The sequence below is a fragment of the Haliotis rufescens genome, unplaced genomic scaffold (assembly GCF_023055435.1).
Source record: "Haliotis rufescens isolate VD_foot unplaced genomic scaffold, xgHalRufe1.0.p SCAF_12, whole genome shotgun sequence".
Taxonomy (NCBI): Eukaryota; Metazoa; Mollusca; class Gastropoda; order Lepetellida; family Haliotidae; genus Haliotis; species Haliotis rufescens.
In genome coordinates, this window is record NW_025963802.1 from 17,383,335 (window position 1) to 17,404,230 (window position 20,896).

General features: G+C 39.3%; 1 protein-coding gene across 1 annotated transcript in view; it reads left to right on the forward strand.

The window, feature by feature from the left end:
- The window catches only part of LOC124145653, a 32,877-nt gene extending 12,552 nt beyond the window's left edge, over nucleotides 1-20,325 (forward strand). Inside the window, exon 4 of the mRNA XM_046515502.2 lies at nucleotides 20,234-20,325. Within this exon, the coding sequence (XP_046371458.2) occupies nucleotides 20,234-20,325 (92 nt within the window). The remainder of the gene's footprint in view (nucleotides 1-20,233) is intronic.
- The last annotated feature ends 571 nt before the right edge of the window (nucleotides 20,326-20,896 follow it).

A 20,896-nucleotide genomic window follows, 5' to 3' on the forward strand; every position in this document is an offset into this window, starting at 1 on the left:
GCCTTTTCATGGTTGCTGTTGATCAGATGATACACATGAGTTGATTAAAGACATTATGCTGACATAACAAACCGAATGCAATGCTATAAACACGGCAACGAGATAGAAGAGATACTTCAGACTCATTGTTTCATCAAATGTCAATTCTCTCACGACAACTTAATCGATTTACCACATGTCAGCAATGGTTCTCGACTCAAGACTTCGATGTTCATCCCGTGAAGATCCGGGTTAGATCTTCAGCAACCCATGCTTGTCGCTGACTTTGTTAATGCATGTCATCGTGTCCCAGTTACGTAGATCGATGCTCATGTCAATCACTGGGTTGTCTGGTTCAGACATGACAATTTACAGACCGACGTCATATAGCTGGAATAATGCTGAGTGCGATGTTAAACAACAAATATGCATCAACCAAGTCGGCGAGCCTTACCATCCGATCCATTAGTCGCCTCTTACGACAAGCATAGTCGCCTCTCACGGCACGCAATGGGTTGTTGAAGACCTATTCTAACCCGGATCTTCACGGAACTCAGGCAGCCCGTGTATTTGAACTGTTTGTGCACTGATATCTTCACGCTGGCAACTTGTTTACACGTCTCACAATCTGCAATTTGATCAATGTTAAATTAATAGCATGTTTGGTCCGGAAAGTTTAAGTTGTTGAGTAAGGTGCTAATTGTTTCGTTTCAATTGCATTTACGTAATGGAAAGTGTTGAACAGTTGTTTTCGTGTTAAAGTAGAATGTAATTTTATGCACGGGCAAATGCTTTGGCAGAACAAACATTATTCTACTCTTGTCACCATTGAGTCGTGTTGAAACAGATGTACAATGAACATTCCTGAAACTTGAATATAATGTCATAATCTTTTTGCCTTATAAATTTGTATTTGCTCATATTAAACCTGTTACCTGCTGTTTGTTATTTAAAGCTTTTAATATTTGTTTTGTACCGTCCTCTGTAAGAACAGATTACACCAACAAATGACGCAAAATATTGCAGCTCCAGTTTGCCTTATACGAATAATGTTATGTTAGGTTTAGTTTGTTTTTTGTTTCTTTGTTTGTTGTTTAACGCCACACTCAACAATATTACAGCTATATGACAGAGGTCTGTAAATAATCGAGTCTGGACCAGACAATCTAGTGATTGACATCAAGGCCATCGATCCACGCAATTGGAATACGATGACATACATCCACAAAGTCAGTGAGCCTGATCCCGGTCCCGTTAGTCGTCTCTCTCGACAAACATAGTAGCTTTTTACGGGTTGCATGGGTTGCTGAAGACCGCAGGACAAACGGCACATGCAACCTTCAATTGGTAATTTTCAAATATCTATTTATGGGTTTTACAATAAAATGATAAAAATGAGAAGTTTTGCAGAAGGTTCTCGGATAGTTTCATGACCGGATTCAAAGCGTGTGTGGAGAGAGTGGCCGTGGGTGTGGGTATGTCCGGAAGGAGTCCTGAAAGCGGAAACCTGACTTTTCATGCTGTGTTTGCATGGTTTTTCAAAGAATACCTATCACAATTTGGTTGATAAGTAACTGCATGTAGCAATACGTATCTCCATTAACTCAACAATAACGTTCAACAATGTTTTCAGATAATAAAGTGTTTTTCTATGATTATGTACAAAATAAAAAGACAATATTTTGCAATTGTTTTTAGTTTCACAAATAATCTCTATTTTACATTTTGCAAGGGTAGTTGCTTATGACGCAACTGTATTTGTCACTTGGTTGCAATTTAAATGCCCTCTGAATTCTTGATAAGGACACACAAAAGGATGGGATAAAATATAATATCCCTAATTTCTGAAAGCATGTGAAAATATTGTAGCTGAATACATTTCACATACATGCTGAAAGAGTAATAATATCATTTGATCAAATAACGTAGGTCAACTTGGCACATTATTATTACACCACCAACATCATATACAACTTTTTCAGCCTGTATTAAGGTTACCAAATTAAGTCTTCCCTTCGACATTTAAAATAGTAAAGAGTAGATATAGAGCACCAACACCAGAGAATAATCATATTACCAGTCACAGTTATCTGACGACTTTGCGTCCTTTGTGTCCTGCTTACACCACCGATATCGCCATTATCATTAATATTGTATAAAGTTTGTGTTTGTTACATCTCGACGGAAATGAGTGAGTGAGTGAGTTGGGTTTAACGCCGCTTTTAACAGTATTCCAGTTATATCGCAGCGTGTCAGCTTAATGTGGGAGGAAAGCCCGAAGTGATGCAGGTCTCGGACGTTTACCACATCGGCGGCCTCAGATGACTGGGCCAACCGTGCCCCTCGACGGAAATGAAAAAGACGTGTGCAGTAATAGTTCCGTAGGGCACACTGCCTTTTTTCCAATAAGAGTTTCTCAAGTTTCTCTGAATGATTTATCGAAGTACATATTTTTATATGACAGTGTTGAACAATGGTTGTGGTTGTGTTGTATTGTTCTGTTGAGATTCGGTAGACGTTCATTGCATTGCATTTGGACAATGATTAGTCGTCAGGAATGTGGTACTATTTAAGCAGTCGTCGGGATATACTATATTGACATGCTAGTGTGGTGCGTAAACTTCCGGTATAACGCGGACTGTGATGGTGTGTTATGGGAACATGTGGAATGTTACAGTGCCACTAGACTGGTGAGGGCACTGTGTAAAAATTTCAAGTAGCTAGTTAGGCTGTATGTAAGGGACCAAGTGGGTGTCTACGTATATCTCACTCATTTCGTCACATCGAGACCATCTTTCGTGTGGAGATCGTTCATCACCCCTGGTTCCCTGCCTGGGCCCTCGGAAGCTTGACCACTGTCGCCGATGGGTTAATACATATTATTATCACTGACTTTTGCTATCACGACTGTATTTTTGTATTTGATACTGACCACTGCCATCATATTATATATTGCCATTGACTATTGTACTGCCACCCTATTGTGTACTGCCATTGAATATTGTACAACCACCCTATTGTGTACTGCCTTGTAATTGCCGTGCAGTTATTTGTACTGATTGGCAAACTTAGTGAAGTTTGTAATACATTTGTTGAATGTATGCCACTTGTTGGTTGGTTGTTGGTTTCACACTAAGTTCTTTTACGAACTGATTTCTTTGTTAACAAACTCTTTCAATTTGGGAATCGACACGTAACAATATACTTTGACGTAAAGGTCTGCGACCTGCATCACGTAGATCTTCCATTACATATTAAGCCGACACACCGCGATATAACAGGGATAATTTTCACACACTCACTCATATACCCTTTGCTTGACAAGGTGTTTAACGGCTCTGCATTATGAAAAAAAATCTTTTGAAAATGGTTGACAGGTTATTGCTCACTACTGCCAATAGTTTGAATTACGGCAACGTATTATTGATACGATTCCTTGTGCAACAATACTCAAACCAGTCGATGTCCAGGAACATGTTATGTCAAATTAACTGACAATTTCATGAGACGTGTCGTATCATTATCTGATCAATTGAGTACATGTTTGTGATCTGTTGATGTAATAATCTGTGATGAGATCAAGACAAATACGTTTGTTTTCGCACAGAGTAACATTAAATTAATTAAAATCGTGCTGTTCGAATATAACATCAGCTGATATTAAACGATAATATTGTAAAAACGCTTCTCTAATCGAAAATATAAACACATTTAAGACTGAGCAAAAAAACAAATACAGTATATCAATATGAACAGCAAAGTAACATTCCATACGGCAAGCTGTTTTGATTTTTTTGTTTTGCTGACCTTGTCATCGTCAAAGGAGCTGCTGTTGATCACATATGGATTTAACACTATTTTCTTTCAAGTAAAATGAAAAGGGATTGGTCCACAGGCCATGCCTATTTAAAGACCTCTCTAGTACAACATTGTTTGTTGATCGCAAATACTTGCAACTTTATGACAGAAGATTCATATTGACCTCAAAGGGAGGGCCTCTTAATGTGATTACAATGAGGGTGACTTCAAAAATCCATCAGAAATCAATGTGACAATCATGATAAATATTTGCCATGTGTCATAATTTGGAACAAATCTAAAATTGTATTGCTTTGAACTGATTTCTTTCAACAACGTCAAAAAGCCTATTCCCTCCCACTGGTTTACCAACCTAAACTAGAAATAAGAAAGACCAGTTTGATCGCAGCATCTGTTTCATATATATAGATCTATGCATAAATATTCAGAGCGGCAGAAACTCCAACAGAACGACCATATGACAAGTTGGACTTCAACTTAAACTTTGTAATGGTCCCCTTATGTCGATCAATACTGAAACAGCTCCAACCTTTGTTGTCTGTATTTCACAACTTTTGAGGTGCATTCGAGTATGCTCTTTCAATGGAGATTGCAAAGATCGTCACATGATTCTTGCTCAGATGTTGCTAAATCTTTTGCTCCGTTACATCATTCAAGGCCTCAGTAAAGCTTTAAAAAGGTTTTACGGAATACATGTTTAGGACATATCCAAAGTAGACTCCCAAGTGATGTCCGATCCAATGTAACTCCTTTCTTTTCTTGGTCAAGTCGTCTGAAGGATTTGCGTCCCACAGACATGCCAGAAATCTTTGTGCTTTCTGTAAGAGTTGCATGCCAGTCTTGTTCATGTGAAGATTTTAATCTACATAGAAATTCATTTATAAACATGGGAATATTCGTGAAACTTTGCTGCTCCCACACAAGGCCAAACTGAAAAATGCTTTTAATTTTTAAAGCCAATTAATTTTACATTTTTGGAGGCCTTAAGTAGCATATTTTAACATATTTTGACATATCGTGAGTCTGGAATTTTCCATATAATACACCAATATTTAACAGCTATTTTATATGCAAAAATATACTATGGATAACGTCCACAATCACCTCTCACAACATAATTTGAGGTTGAGGTATGCTTGTTGCGCTGCATCCTTTACATGTTTACCCCATGATAAAGACCGAGTAAATGTTAAGCCTAAATATTATAGGAAATTACACAATCGAGCTTCACTCCATCAAAAAACCATTTCTCATGCCTTGATAAGATACCACCTTTTTTAAAAACCTCCTTTTTTCCTAAATTTACATATATAAATGAAATTCATCGCAAAACAATTTCAATTAATCATTACGTTGCTGAAGGCCATACACACTATCAGAAATCAAAATGATATTATCAGCAAATAATAACAAAAAAGTTGAACAAGATCAGGATGAAGTTCTATTCCATGTGAACATGATAATTCTATAGCCCTTGCCAGTTCATTGATGAACATAGAAAACAACATTGGGCTCAATACACAACCTTGTCTTAAACCAGGAATACAATTAAATTCCTTCAAAAAGATGTTATTCGATCTGACACTAGCCTTGACACATTCAGAGATGGACTGTAAAGACTTCACAAATTTAGGAGAGACACCTCGCTGCATTACGATTGCCCATAATTTAGAATAACTGATAAATTTACAGATCAAAATCTTTCTTAAAATCTACAAATAGTGCATAAATCTTCCCATGCTTCTTTTATAAATAATGTTGTATAACTGCTTGTAGTACGTGTATATTGTCTGTTGTACTATGCCCCTTGCGAAATCCAGTTTGTGTTTAAACTATCTTGTCACAGGCGCTGGCCCAGTATGATAATCTATTATTTAATACTGCTGTGTAAAGTTTACTAAATATGTTTCATAGAGTTATTCCCCATTCAATTATTGAGAGAGGATACATCACCTTTTTTATACAAAGGCATTATTTTACCTGAACACCAGACTTTTGGAATTAATACATAGGTTTCCTTTTACCTTACTGAGCATACAATATTTGTTTTTTTATTTCCAAAACTAATCCAAGTTTATAAAGTATCCAAGTAAATGAATACCGAGGATAAAGTCAACTTAAATGATCTTATGTATGATAAGCTTTGCCACCATGTCTACAAACTGTACACTGTAGGTAAGCGTACACATGCTGTCTATTTGACAGCTGAGTACCAGTGTGTGAGCGCTCAAATAAACAAGGTAACTGTTTAAAGCTGAGTGCATGTAGATAATCGATTTTATTAAATGTGTAGCTCTTTTATATAGTATCTAAATAATGGACTAAAAAGGAATCCGATTGTCAAGTTGATACAATTTTAAGTGAATACAGTAATGATCAAGATATTGTACAACCACCAACCAATTTTACAGGTCGATTCGACATAACAAAGGTTACAAATCAATATTGTTGTTTGGGAAATATCGGAAGCTTGAAATTGCAGTTTAGAAGAGTTTTATCAACATTTTGATGGATGTGATCAATTTGTTAAACTGAAAGTAGTTTTACGTACAAAAATACAGATACCCAAATATGGGAGTAGCAGGATTTTCTGTTTAACAACATCTTTGTTGAATGTTGGCCTGGAACATTTAGACAAGTAGTAGGTATCGCCATGGGTACTTATTGTGCCAATCCCCCAGCTGATCACTTTTTCATTTCATACCAATCAGATTTTGTATTCTGATTTAGTCAAATCAAAGAAGAGACACGTTGACAAAATGTTCAACCTCAGTGTCAATTACTGGATTGTCTGGTCTTGACATGATTCTTCACAGACCATTTAGCTGGAATATATCAAGGGTGCAAACACAAATAAACAAGCCTTTCCATGGGGTATTCACGCCTTCTTACTCCCTGGCTTTTTCTTGAATGGTTCGGTGGTCAGGCATCATAACCACCGACGGCGTCTATCATTGCTCATAGTATCAATGACTGCATTATGTGGTCCAGTTTCGATTGTTTTCTCTCCACCGTCATGTGGCAGGGTTATTGCTTGATGCTAGGATAAACAACAAACAAACGAACACTTACTGTTCATGAGAAATATGTGTGGCGGCCGCTACAGATAGAGCAGGATACCTCGTATACATTGCACTCTTCAAAAAAGGAAACGCAAAGCCAGATTTGTGTGAGGTGGGAAAATACATTTTTACGAGGAATCGAACAATGTATTAAGCAAAATTGTCATGGAGAGAACACTTGGCGATTGTAGTCATCTAAGTTATCGGTACATAGGAAAAGTCCAAGGTGAAGGTCAGCTACCATCAATAACGCGTAGGTCCCCCGTTGGAATCGATGGCGGCCTGACATCTCCTGCCCATGGAAGAGACGAGTATGCGATTCACATCCTGGGGAAGGGTAGCCTATTCGGCCTGCAACGCAAAAGCCAACTGCTGCAACGTCTGGAGTTGTGGTTGACATCGGCGTGGCCGTCTATCCAATTCATCCCACAGGTGCTCTATTGGGTTCAAATCCGTGGATCTGGAGGGCGAGGGGAGAACATCAACGTTGTTGTTGTGTAGACAGGCTCGTGTACATGTGATCAGTGCTGTATTCGGTCGAGCGTTGTCCTGCTGGAATACACCGATGCCGTTGGCTTCAACTGGGAAGATGTGTGGTAGGAGAATTTCGTTGATGTATCGTTGAGCCTTAAGATTGTCCTGGATATGAAAAATACCTGTCCTGTCATGATGAGAGATAGCCGCCCACATCATAACGCTATGCCCACCAAACCTGTCCACTTGCTGTACGCAGTTTCCGGCATAACTTTCTCCCGACGTCTGTAGACCCGCGCTCTTCCATCCCCTCGACGGAGGAGAAATCTTGATTCATCGCTGAACAAGACATCTCTCCATCGCAGTTGAGGCCATACCCTGTGTTGACGACATCAGTCGGATGTAGGATCTTGGGCGGGGGTGGTTACTCTTGGTCGTCCCGACCTTGGCCGATCTTGTGCTGACCCATGCTGTTGAAACCGATCCCATAGCCTTGTGATGGTGCTGGGCGCTCCAATGAAAACCCTGGCCACAGCTGATCGGGATTCCCCCGGCTGCAAGCTATGACGTTGTTTCTTTGCACTTCTGTTAATACTGGCATGTTGTAGAACAGTCACAGTTTGATTGACGCAGACGCCAGGCAATCAAAACCCTGCACTTTAATACCGTCCACGCACGCAGCTATATGCCCTTTTGTTAATGCACGGGGTGCGTTTTTTCGAATCTTACGTGTTTCCCGACTAATGGTTTGCATGTTCTTGTTGTGATATTTTGATCCGGGAAATTTGTCACTGATACTATAAAACTTTAAACCTCTTTATTTCGCACCTCTTGGTCCCCTAATTTTGCTTTCATGACCAAAAAGTGTCCGTTTTGCGTTTCTTTTATTGAAGAGTATATAATACTTATTACTATTTTATCTTTTACGATCGATGGAGTCTTCATCGGCAGATATTCGAGAATGATTATTGTCTGCCGTTGACATTTTGAATTCATCACTGGTTCTATCATTTTAGTTTCCGGAGCTGGAGGGTTATGTAGAGACCCATACCTATTGCCGGTATTAATGTTGAACTTCGTGCAATATTATACATCCCGTTATTGATGCATGAAACACATTTATCATTACGCCAAAAAGGAGAGGGTTCTTTGGGGGAACAATATTACAATATGACAATAAGGTACGATAAACGGTGTAAATTGTGACATGGTGGGTATGTTACGCCACATCAACGCCACTTCAACGTCACATTGACGTCATATTGTTCATACCAATCTGTAAGAGTGAGTGAGTGAGTTGGGCTAGCGCCGCTTTGAAAAATATTCCAGTTATATCACGACGTGTCAGCTCAACTTGGGAGGAAAGCACAAAGTGATGCATGTCTCAGACGTTTACCACATGGTACCTCTAGGACGATAACAGCGGACTAGTACAAGCACACACACACACCCTTACACCCACCCTTACACACACACACACCCTTACACACACACACACACACACACACACACCCTTACACACACCCTTACACACACACACACACACACACACACACACACACACACACACACACACACACACACACACACACACACACACACACACACACACACACATGGGTGCACGGGTATAGTTCTGACAAACCTGGAAACATAATGAAGACAAACAGGGATATGACACACAATAAGATTTCTGAAGTTCCCAAGTGGTGCAACATGTATTGATTTTCACAGGACGGCGACTTGCTAGTCATAGAAGGACATTTGTATAAGGTGTATTGATTAAATCTTTCACAAGTGTTCAAGAATAATGTTTACCGAGTAGTCTAAGCTGTAAAACTGGTTTTCCATGAGCTTCTTTAAGGACGGTGTATTGTAACGTTCCTTACTAATTCATATCGTAAATCATCAACAGAAAGAATGATCAAGTACGTATATGTATGGGTTGGAAAGAATACCATCAATACCATTAAAACTCCAGTATCTTGTTTAATGGTAATTAAATTGGTGTTTACACTGCCCTAATATTGACCAAGACATCTGCTCCTTTCACACAAACAAGACTGTAACAAACAATACTTGTAGTGCCTATAGTTATACAAAAATGGTTTTTTTTTAAGGAAGCACCACAAAGGAAATGTGTGTAATCAAGGGAAAGGAAATAGATGTGTGTAAACATAGGACAGGAAATAGGTGTGTGTAATCATAGGACAGGAAATAAATGTGTGTGTAAACATAGGACAGGAAATAGGTGTGTGCAACCATAGGACAGGTAATAGGTGTGTGTAGTCATAGGACAAAAAATAGATGTGTGTAATCACGGGACAGGAAATGGGTGTGTGTAATCACGGGACAAGAATTAGGTGTGTGTAATCTAGGACAGACTGGAAATAGCCGTGTTATCACGGGAAAGGAATAAGATGTGTGTAAACATAGGACAGGAAATAGGTGTGTGTAATCATAGGACAGGACATAGATGTGTGTGTAAACATAGGACAGGAAATAGGTGTGTGCAACCATAGGACAGGAAATACATGTAGGTGTGCGTATCAAAGTCAGGAAATAGGTGTGTGAAACCATAGGACAGGAATTAGGTGTGTGTAATCATAGGACAAAAAATAGATGTGTGTAATCACGGGACAGGAAATGGGTGTGTGTAATCACGGGACAAGAATTAGGTGTGTGTAATTTAGGACAGACTGGAAATAGCCGTGTTATCACGGGAAAGGAATAAGATGTGCCTAATCATAGGACAAGAAATTGATTAGTGTGATCATAGGACAAGAAATAGGAGTGTGAAACCAAAGGACGGGAATTATGTGTGTGTAAATATAGGATCAGGAAATATGTGTGTGTAACCATAGGACAGGAAATAGGTGTGTGTCACCATAGAACAGGAAATAGGTGTGTGTGTTATCATAAGACAGGAAATACATGTAGGTGTGTGTAATCATAGGACCTGAAATAGATGTGTGTAATCACGGGACAAGAAGTTGGTGAGTGTAATCATAGGACAGAAAATAGGTGTGTGTAATCATAGGACAGGAAATGGGTATGTGTAATCACGAGACAAGAAGTAGGTGTGTGTAATCATAGAACAGACAGGAAATAGGTGTGCTATCACGGGAAAGGAAATAGATGTGCGTAATCATAGGACAATAAATAGATGTGTGTAATCATAGGACAAGAAATAAATGTGTGTAATCATAGGACAGAAAATAGGTGTGTGAAATCATAGGATAAGAAATATGTGTGTGTAATCATAGGACAGGAAAAAGAGATGTGTAATCATAGGACAAGAAATGGATGTGTGTAATCATAGGACGGGAAATAGGTGTGTGTAATCATAGGATATGAAATAGACGTGTGTCACTATAAGACAGAATTTTGGTGTGCATAATCGTAGGACTGGAAATAGGTGTGTGTAATCATAGGGCAGGAATTAGGTGTGTGTAATCATGGGATAGGAAATCCCTGTGTGTAATTATAGGACAGGAAAAAGAGATGTGTAATCATAGGACAAGAAATGGATGTGTGTAATCATAGGACGGGAAATAGGTGTGTGTAATCATAGGACATGAAATAGGTGTGTGTCCCCATAGGACAGAATTTTGGTGTGCATAATCGTAGGACTGGAAATAGGTGTGTGTAATCATAGGGCAGGAATTAGGTGTGTGTCACCACAGGACGGGAAATGGGTATGTGTAATCACGGGACAAGAAATAGGTGTGTATAATCATAGGACAGGAAATAGGTGTGTTTTCACGGGAAAGGAAATAGATGTGCTTAATCATTGGACAAGAAATAGATGTGTGTAATCATAGGACAAGAAATAGGTGTGTGTAATCATAGGACAGGTAATAGGTGTATATAATCTAAGGACAGGAATTAGCTGTGTGTAATCATGGGACAGGAAATAGATGTGTGTCACCATAGGACAAGATATAGGTGTGTGTAATCATAGGACTGGAAATAGGTGTGTATAATCATAGAACAGGAAAAGGGTGTGTGTAATCATAGGACAGGAAATAGGTGTGTTATCATAGGGCAGGAAAAAGGTGTGTCACCACAGGAAAGGAAATGGGTGTGTGTCATCATAGGACAGGAAATAGGTGTGTGTAATCATAGGACAGGAAATGGGTGTCACCACAGGACAGGAAATGGGCGTGTGACATAGGACAGGAAATAGGTGTGTGTCACCATAGGACAGGAAATGTGTGTGTGTGTGTTATCATAGGACAGGAAATACATGCAGGTGTGTGCAATTATAGGACAAGAAAAAGATGTGTGTAATCATAGGACAGGAAATGGGTGTGTGTAATCATAGGACAGGAAAAGGTGTGTGTAATCATAGGACAGGAAATAGGTGTGTGCAATTATAGAACAGAAAATATATTGAAGCATCCGGAATCACCAGCCCCCCAAAAAGCCAAGTCGGTTCCTTCTGCTGGAAAGGTGATGGCTTCAGTCTTTTGGGATTCCAAGGGTATTCTGCTGATTGACTATCTTGAAAAAGCCCAGACTATCAATGGAAGATATTATGCTGACCTACTGAGACAGTTGGGTGAAGCTATCACAGCTAAGCGACGGGGAATGCTAAGTGAAGGAGTCCTGTTCCACCAAGACAATGCTCCTGTTCACAAATCGGTGGTTGCCATGTCAGCAATCCATGATTGTGGCTTCGAACTCATTGACCATCCCCCTTATTCACCCGATTTGGCCCCGTAAGACTTCCACCTGTTTCCCAAAATGAAAAAGGAACTAGCCGGTCGCCATTTTCCTAGTAATGATGACGTCATTTCCGCTGTGAATGACTTTTTTAGGGTGGCTGAAGAAAATTTCTTCTTGACCGGCATCCAGGCCTTGCAGCATCGCTGGCAAAAGTGTGTAAACCTGGAAGGGGACTATGTGGGGAAATAAATGAAAACCATCGACTTGGTACGGGTCTTTCACAGTTAGACTTAGAAACTTTCAGCCAGCCCTCGTACCAAGAGTTCATAAGCAGAGTTGTCATGACGTGACGTGACGTGACGTGACGTGACGTCATGGTGGAGAGTTGACTAGCAGACGATCACTGTTTATGTATCGTTTAGTAGATTACTAGCGTTCACCATGGCATCACCTGACAATGCCATCGATGAAAACGTTGAATTTTCGCTCATTGACCTTACACATTCCTCCATATCGATATGAGACAGTTGTTAGTCAAATAGTCTTGACAATCGCGAGTGAATACGATCATTCCATGTCAACACACAAAGACTAGGGGACACAATCGGTTGTAAAAACGCTATCCTGACATTTCTAAATAAAATGGATGTTTAAAATAATTCGTAAGACAGGTATTCTTTTGTAAAATGTGCCAGGTGTAGATTGACGATTAGCATTGTCAAGACATTGTTCACTGTGTTGTCTTTATGTCAAACAATTAGCATTGGACTGTATACGCTAAAACAATTTTCTATACAAATGAATGTTATTTGTAAACATTGTGTCGTCAAGCGCTGGTTGGTTCAGTTAATACTGCCGTGTAGACAGTAATCAATATACGCCATATTAATGGCGAGAATTTAGCTTACTACATGAAGTCACTCTACTCGTCTCGACAAAAGAAAATCCATCACTAAAACATGGACTACCATATATTAGAGAGAGACACTAAGGAAGAATGAAATAAATTTAGTTAACAACAAATAAATAAACTAAAAATGGCAATATCACACCAGAAATACCTTTCACGTAAAATATTATCTAAAAATGTCCAGCAAATTCGCGGTACTTATCTAACGTAAAACAGTTTTTTGTCAAACAATAACTTATCCAAGAGTTAGTCAGAAAATGACTGAAATAATCATTTGTGGTGGATCCATTTAGGGTTAAAACAGTTCGTTTGTGAAAAATGAAAAATTCGATCCGCATCTTATTAATAATCGATACAAAAATCCAATAAGGCATACACATGAGCACATACTTTTTTCACATTTGACATTTATCGTAAAATCATTCCTGAGGCAAATACATGTACTTGATTATTTATTTTTCATTTTTCATGACTTTCATCTTCATTGATATAATCTATCCTGTTTTCAAATAAGAAAAGGTGTAAACAATGTACGTGATGGTAAGTATATAAACGTGTTTTATATTCATTATTTTCAAATAATACTTTCATGGCTTACGGATACTTCAAGTCTAGTTAATTTAAGACGACCAAAACATGAAGCTGCCAAACCCCTTTTGATACGCGGGATTCTGGGTCTATTTAGAAGATATTCGGTACTCAGCGATGTGGTACACGAGACTCATATAATCGTATTTGGTATGCAGATTCAACATTCATAAAAGGCAAATGGCGTACGAAAAGTTTCCTTTATATAATTCCCTTTTCTCGACATTTGTTCAGTAATTTTACTTAAAATGGCACCCTTTTCTCAATACTTTGAGATTTGATATAACGTGTCGAATCCCATATTGAAACAATATGTTAACCCAGAAAGAATTTAGTGTGAAACAATCAACAATTGTATTATACAATTAACAAGGTTTCAAATCCATTAAAATTATTGCACAGCAATTACAATGGCTGTATGCAATAGTGTGATAGTACAATATTCAATGGCAGTATCAAATGTGATGGCAGAGGTGATGTCAAAACGTCCCGTGATAACAATATTAACCTATCCGCATCAGTGGTCAAGCTTCCGGATTGGCCTTGGGTGACAAGGGTGTCAAGTACGCAAGACCATGAAAAGAATATATGAATTTATGTACACCAAAATTGGGCCAAATATAACCTTAGCATGTAATCTGATCAATGTGGACCTTGGTCCTTTGTAATTGTTGTCCGAGGGTAGCCAGTCATGGATTATATGTAACAATGAATGCTAAATTCATTTTCGTAACCAAGTCCGTTTAGTTTGTGTGGATCTCTCTCATAAACAGATGCCTCAAACAGCAAGAATCACAATACAGCATATCCAGTCGGTTTCCATTTTTCTCCTCGCTGATAACGCTTTATCCAAACTTTCCTCCTTGTTAAATCGGGCTTTCCGCTTGGAAACTTCAAGAAAAGACACTTGGTAACTTTGTTTGATTAACTAAATGCCCAATTTTCATCTTTAATACGCCTGAAATAACGGAAAATCACTTCATTGTCATGTTGATTAATGCACTGTAAACGAAACAAAATGGCGGACGTCTCTCCACTATGACGTCACAGCTTCAGCTCGGCCTCTGGCTGGGATTTTAATATGCCTAGGCGCTGGTTGTGGGATCAGGGCAGTATGAAATTACATACGACTGTTCTTTTGGTGTAAATATGTACTTTGTAAGACTATTTAACATGTAACAAGTTTTGTTTTGTTTTTTCAATGACTTGGTATCAGAAAGTAGTTTGCCTGGTCTTTATACTTAAATCATATCTGACTGGAAAGACTAAAGTCAGTTTCAGCGAATGAAGATTGATGTACATGCAGGTTTGAACAGGTTACACACTCAACCGAATTCAGGTTCCTAAGACGTATGCAATTTATGTGTATCCAAGACTGCCATTGTTCCTTCACCATTTCGAGAACATGCTTTCATATTTACATCTCATAAACTCTCACACTGTCCAAGTATGTTTGATTTTTAACGCCGCACATATTATTCCAGGTATATGCATACGGCGACCCGTAAATACTAAGGTTTGTACCATAGCATCCAGTGATTGATATTCTGAACAACTATCCACTCCGTCGAGGTATGATGGCATGGATTCAACCGAGCCATCAGGCCTGACTAGCCGATCTATTAAGTCTATTACCAGCATATGAACAATTCTAACTTGGAATCTCTGCAGGGGACTTTGACGGTGAGCATTTAGTTAAACCACACGACAAAGAACACATGGCCCAAACCTCAGTTTCTGATATATAGAAGACACACAGAGAGTTTGGCTGGGATGTGATGGGCGAAAAATTGTCTATGAACATTCGAAATAAATAAATGTGTGTCAGACTGTTATAAAATGAAATTGCAAGCTAGAAAAATTACATTGTTGCTATGAGACTAAATTGTTTTACATAAAAAGGTAAAGAAAAAAAAATATATATATATATATATATATATATTAATATTTATATTAAAATATACAAAATCTTGTTTTGTTGCTGAAGCTGACAAAATCGACAACAAATCCCAAAAGATTCTCACAGAATTTCCATTCGATATTTACCTTGCCATCAAACCAGCCTTGTTGAACATTTCAGCCGTGCACAATCCAAAACTATATCGGTGTGTGGTGTTGTGGTGAAGCATTGTTGTTTGAAGTTACAGTAAGTATGGATTTTACCAGGGTTCGATTATATTGTTATAGGTTGCACAGCTTTGACCTGTTTGGTTGTCATTTGCGATCATGTTAAAACTGTAAATGTTGTCAAAACTTTTGAGTATTGAGATAATTATATTTACATACATGTATCAAGGGTTTATGTTTATGTAGAAACATGTTGCCTATTTTACATGTACATATCCATGTTTACCGTAGTATTACCTGTTTTGTCGTGTCGTGTAAATGTTCCACAACACTTGCAAGTGAGTAACCTGATTGATATCAACATTTTACGGTTGCTTCGAGCACTTAAAGGCGTTTTCCTACCAACTGGCAACAACACAACCCCCGAAAATAATATTTATTACAAACGATTATATATGGAATACAGAAATATGGCTGTAGAATATATAAGCATATGTAAAACCTCTGGCCATATTTGCGATTGTTTTAGAACTGTTTCAAATTGTTAAAATTTATTGTTCATTTAGAAATAGTTTTGAACTTTTGAAGACATATATGAGCTTGCCTTAAAATGACGGCAAACTCAATTATAATGATATAACAGTGTGTATTATAAGTTGCAGCATACAACTTAAAATAAACACTGTTATCGGTGGTATGAAACCTAACGCGGGGCACATAAATCCCCATGAACCGGGAGTGATCCTGCTACAACGAATTTATCTTACCGACATGTTTTAATGTGACATTGTAAAAGAATTAACACAAATAATTCAAAATTGATAGAAAACAGCTGTTCGATTGTGCTGAGGTTATTTTGTGCTATGTCACATGACTTCCATTGATTCGGGAAAAGCGTGCGGCTTTTGCATTGCAGCCTGCGTTGCTCGTGGTGGGGTATTTTATCAAGGTCACGTGGACCAATTAGATCTCATCATTCTGACATGGCGGTATGATTATGTTATATATGGCACAACTTTGACAGTTCAATCATGTGCCAAGTATCTCGAAAACAATAGCAAGTGCGCGGCTGTGTTTTTACACTGCTGTCAGCATTCATCAGATACAATAGTGAGTGAGTGAGTGAGTGAGTGTGTGAGTGAGTATGTTTTTACGCCGCTTTTAGCAATATTCAAGCAATATCACGGCGGGGGACGCCAGAAATGGGCTTCACACATGTTACCCATGTCGGGAGATACAATAGAGAGCGTCCAGTAATATCATAGTATCACGGCTACGCTATCACGTACTATGATGTCACGTCTACCCGTCAACATGCTTAGACTTCTAATCTGCAGAACTTTGTAATTTCATAATAGTGGGGTGCATTTAAGGGCAAAAACACTACAAAGGTCGGTTTATTTTCTCTTGAAATGTCAGTTTGAATAATGCGGACATGTCTATTACGTCTCTGCTTCGTTCTATTGTGTATCTGCGAAATGGTTCAAGTATTATGGGGACAATTATGCTTTGGGTACACATTAAGCAAACATATATAGATAGAGTAAAACCGATAGTCACTTATCCCTGAATTTTCCCATGCAGCCTACGGAAAATATTAGTCTCAACCGATGACACATCAGTAATCATATCCGCTAAAGCCAAAGAGTTTGTTTTGTCATTGTGTAATGGAAGAATGAAGATGAACCTAAAGTGTCGAGCGGTTTCGGCCTTCGAATCGACAACAGTCCATGTTTCAAATTCGAAACCTCACGTTTTCGAATGAGCTTTACAGGTATCAAATTGACCTGCGAACCTCTACATTGAAAGCACAGTAGGTTCATCTCCTAAATGGCTTCATACTTTGTACTAATATCGGGAATTGAACCCGAGGTGACGAGTCAGCGGTGTCATAATTTGACTACCTACCCCCGCTAGATACACATCAGAGATCCATCAACAAAACTGACAAAGAATTTCATCAGAATGTTACCTGCACATAATAATTAAATAATACAGCTTTACAATAATGCATAGCTCCTGTTGTCATAACGGGGCGGTGGGGTAGCCTAGTGGTTAAAGCGTTCGCTCGTCATGCCGAAGACCCGGGTTCGATTCGCTACATGGGTACAATGTGTGAAGCCCATTTCTGGTGTCCCCCGCCAATATATTGCTGGAATACTGCTAAAAGCGGCGTAAAACCATACTCACTCACTCACACACTGTTGTCATAACGATATACTTTACTACATATAAACTTCCAAAATCGTAATGGCCACAATCTTAAAGCAGCATTTTTCATGCCAGTAAAAAGTCCATCAAACCTGGAAAGCTTTGAAACTTAAGTACCCTGATCCATTATAGTTGAATGAACGTGGCCTTGTCGGGATCCCCGTTTCCACAAACTGATTACATCCGAAAGAAACAGAAACGCAAATACAATGACATACATGACAATACCCAGTGTGCCGAGATACAACGCTGACGGTCTGGCATCCTTGGCCGAGGTACGCTTTCTTCTATTACTAGATGTGTTTGCTTTATCAACTGCCAGATTCGCCTGTAATTCATCAACCGTGTCCTGAAGCTCTTCCAGGGTCTGCGGATGTGACGTTTTACAACGACAGAGGCATTGCTTAGTTACCGTGCGTGCTCCAGACATGCTACTGGTTGTTGTGTAAGGGTTGATGGAGCTGCTTGACGTGTCCGTGCTGCCGCCTGTTGTGAGTACTGAAGTAGCAACGCTGCCTCCGTAGACTGACACATGGCTACTGGGTATTTCCAAGGGGTAAGTTGTAGAGGAGAGGCTGCTACCCAAACCGCCATCAGAGGTGAACACTACATCGTCCGAGCTGCTCATCACATGCGGACTGTCTGAACTGTCACCATCATCTGATCTGCTCGTCATCCATGACATTGCCTGGTCGGTGTGTGTAGAATAGGTGTTGCTTGTTCGTCCGAAATTGTCTCCGACCATGGATGTGTATGTATCTATTAAATGTGAATTTACGTGTCCAGCAATATGACTGACTTCAAGTTCAGCGGTCACTGCCTGCACATTCGTTATAGATGTGAGGGTGTCTATCCCACATGGGTAGTCGATGTTAATCGGAACTACAAAGATAAAAGGTAATTAGTGTACAATATTTTACTGTTGCTCACTGGTTGAAAAGGAAATAATGATTATAAATAAATAAATAAATAAATAAATAAATAAATAAAAGCGACAAAACCCTGTTCGTATTTATACGAAACCTTTGTACGATTCCTACGATGTCATGAGCATGTGTTTATGAACCACTGTCAAAAAGTGATGATACAGGTGTTCGTGAAAGGGTGGGCGTATCCTGACCCACCGTACCGTGGCACCCGTCACAAAAACATGCTCATGTAAGTCAATTGTTCACCTTAAACAAAACATGGGAACATAATGCTGCAACTCAATATAGGGAATTGCAAACAACTTCATTTTGTCACTGATGCGTCAAATTTGGAAATGTCCTCCACATGTCTAACGCAAATGTATTACCATCAACATTTGCAGCCACTGTACGCAATACGTATCTCAGATGTATGCGTTCATTTGAGTAGGTGCAGTTTATGCTGTTTCTGCGGCTGACACCCAAAATCGTCATGATTAATGTCTGGTAATTATAACTAGTAGATGACGGTTTGTGATTTATACGGTTAGTAATTGTTAATTAATATATATTAAATGTATAAAGGTGAGGTGAGGTAAAATGGTGTTTAACGTCGCGTCCAAGATTATTGCACTTATATAGCGACACACATGCACGTGTGTGTGTGTGTGTGTGGCTGTTTGTACTAGTCCGGACTGATGCCGATTTATAGTGCTAGCCCACTGAGATACTATGCCGCAGTTTAACATGAATACCAACTCAGACACAGTATACTGACCCTGAGCAGACCAGTCCTTGTTTTAGCCCCTTAATGCCGAGCGCCAGACAGGGTAACAACAAGTACCATCTTTTAACGTCTTTTGGTATGACGCGGCCGGGGATCGAACCCCGTACATTCCGCTCTCGGGCGGACGCTCCACCTCTAGGCAACGGAGGCGGTCGAATAAATGCCCAGTGAACAATTATGCCTTCAAAATGTCGGGGTGCAAAGACAATCAGCCAGGTGACACATTGTAACCATCTAAATATAAAACGTCAAGGCCAGAGAATAACCAGATTTCATTGGGCGTATAAGGCACAATGACGGTCAATGTAACATGAATAGATCACCGAAAATCAGTGATGACACGAGGTGTTCGTGAAAAGGGTAACCATGTCCTACTCTACCGGTAGCACCCGCCATCCACACAATTTTCATAAACAAAAGTGTTTGTTGCCTTGCACAGCACATCACTACTCCTGCCACGAGACAGCGGCGGCGTGTATACAAGACCTTGTAAGGTAATGTGGCTCAGCTGTTAATGATTAGTTTATTGTATTTATGATAACTGGTACACAATGTGCTTGTCATGTGTTTACATACATATTTAACCATTCTTGCAACACAAAATAAATATAATAGTAGAAATAAAACATTTAGGATCACATTTACATTGAATATCTATTATTCCCTACCTCCATACACTTGTACCTTGCACAACTCAAGAGAAGCCGTTCCCCTCAATTGAATTCTTATCATGCTGCCGGTCATGACGCTGCCACAGGTCAAGGTCAATTTGGAACTGACCTCACCATCATGGTCATAGCAAACGTCCTCGTCGACGTAGACGACGAGATGAGCCTGTTTAAGACCTGAAACTAAAAATCATATACCACGGCCATGACAAGCGGTGCACAGTTGGGCCTATGATTTGTTTGTTTGTTTATTTGTTCTTGAACATCGCACTCAGCAATATTCCAGCTATATGACGGCGGTCAGTAAGTAATCGAGTCTGGACCAGACAATCCAGTGACTGACATCATGAGCATCGATCCACGCAAATGGGATACGATTGACATGCATCAACCAAGATTATGTCAAAGTTAATATTGTAATATTGGAAAAGTTTGGTATTATAATCCTCAGCTAATTTTGGATTGGGTTTAAGGCCGCTTTGACAATACTGCTGTTACATCAGGCGTGTCAGCTTAATCTAGGAGCAAACCCTGAATTTATGCGCGATCACAGGATCCAGGTACACCTAAGAAATATAAGTCTTCCGTGGTCACAGTGAAGTGCGACTTATTCGTAGACGAATGGAGGAGGGTTTAAAACTGCTGTTTTAAACTGCAATTACATAACCGAGCCTCACAAAAAGACGTAACTTCATACGTAATGGGGGTAACGAGTAAGTGACAAAGTGAGTAACTGTATTAAGTAATGTCTT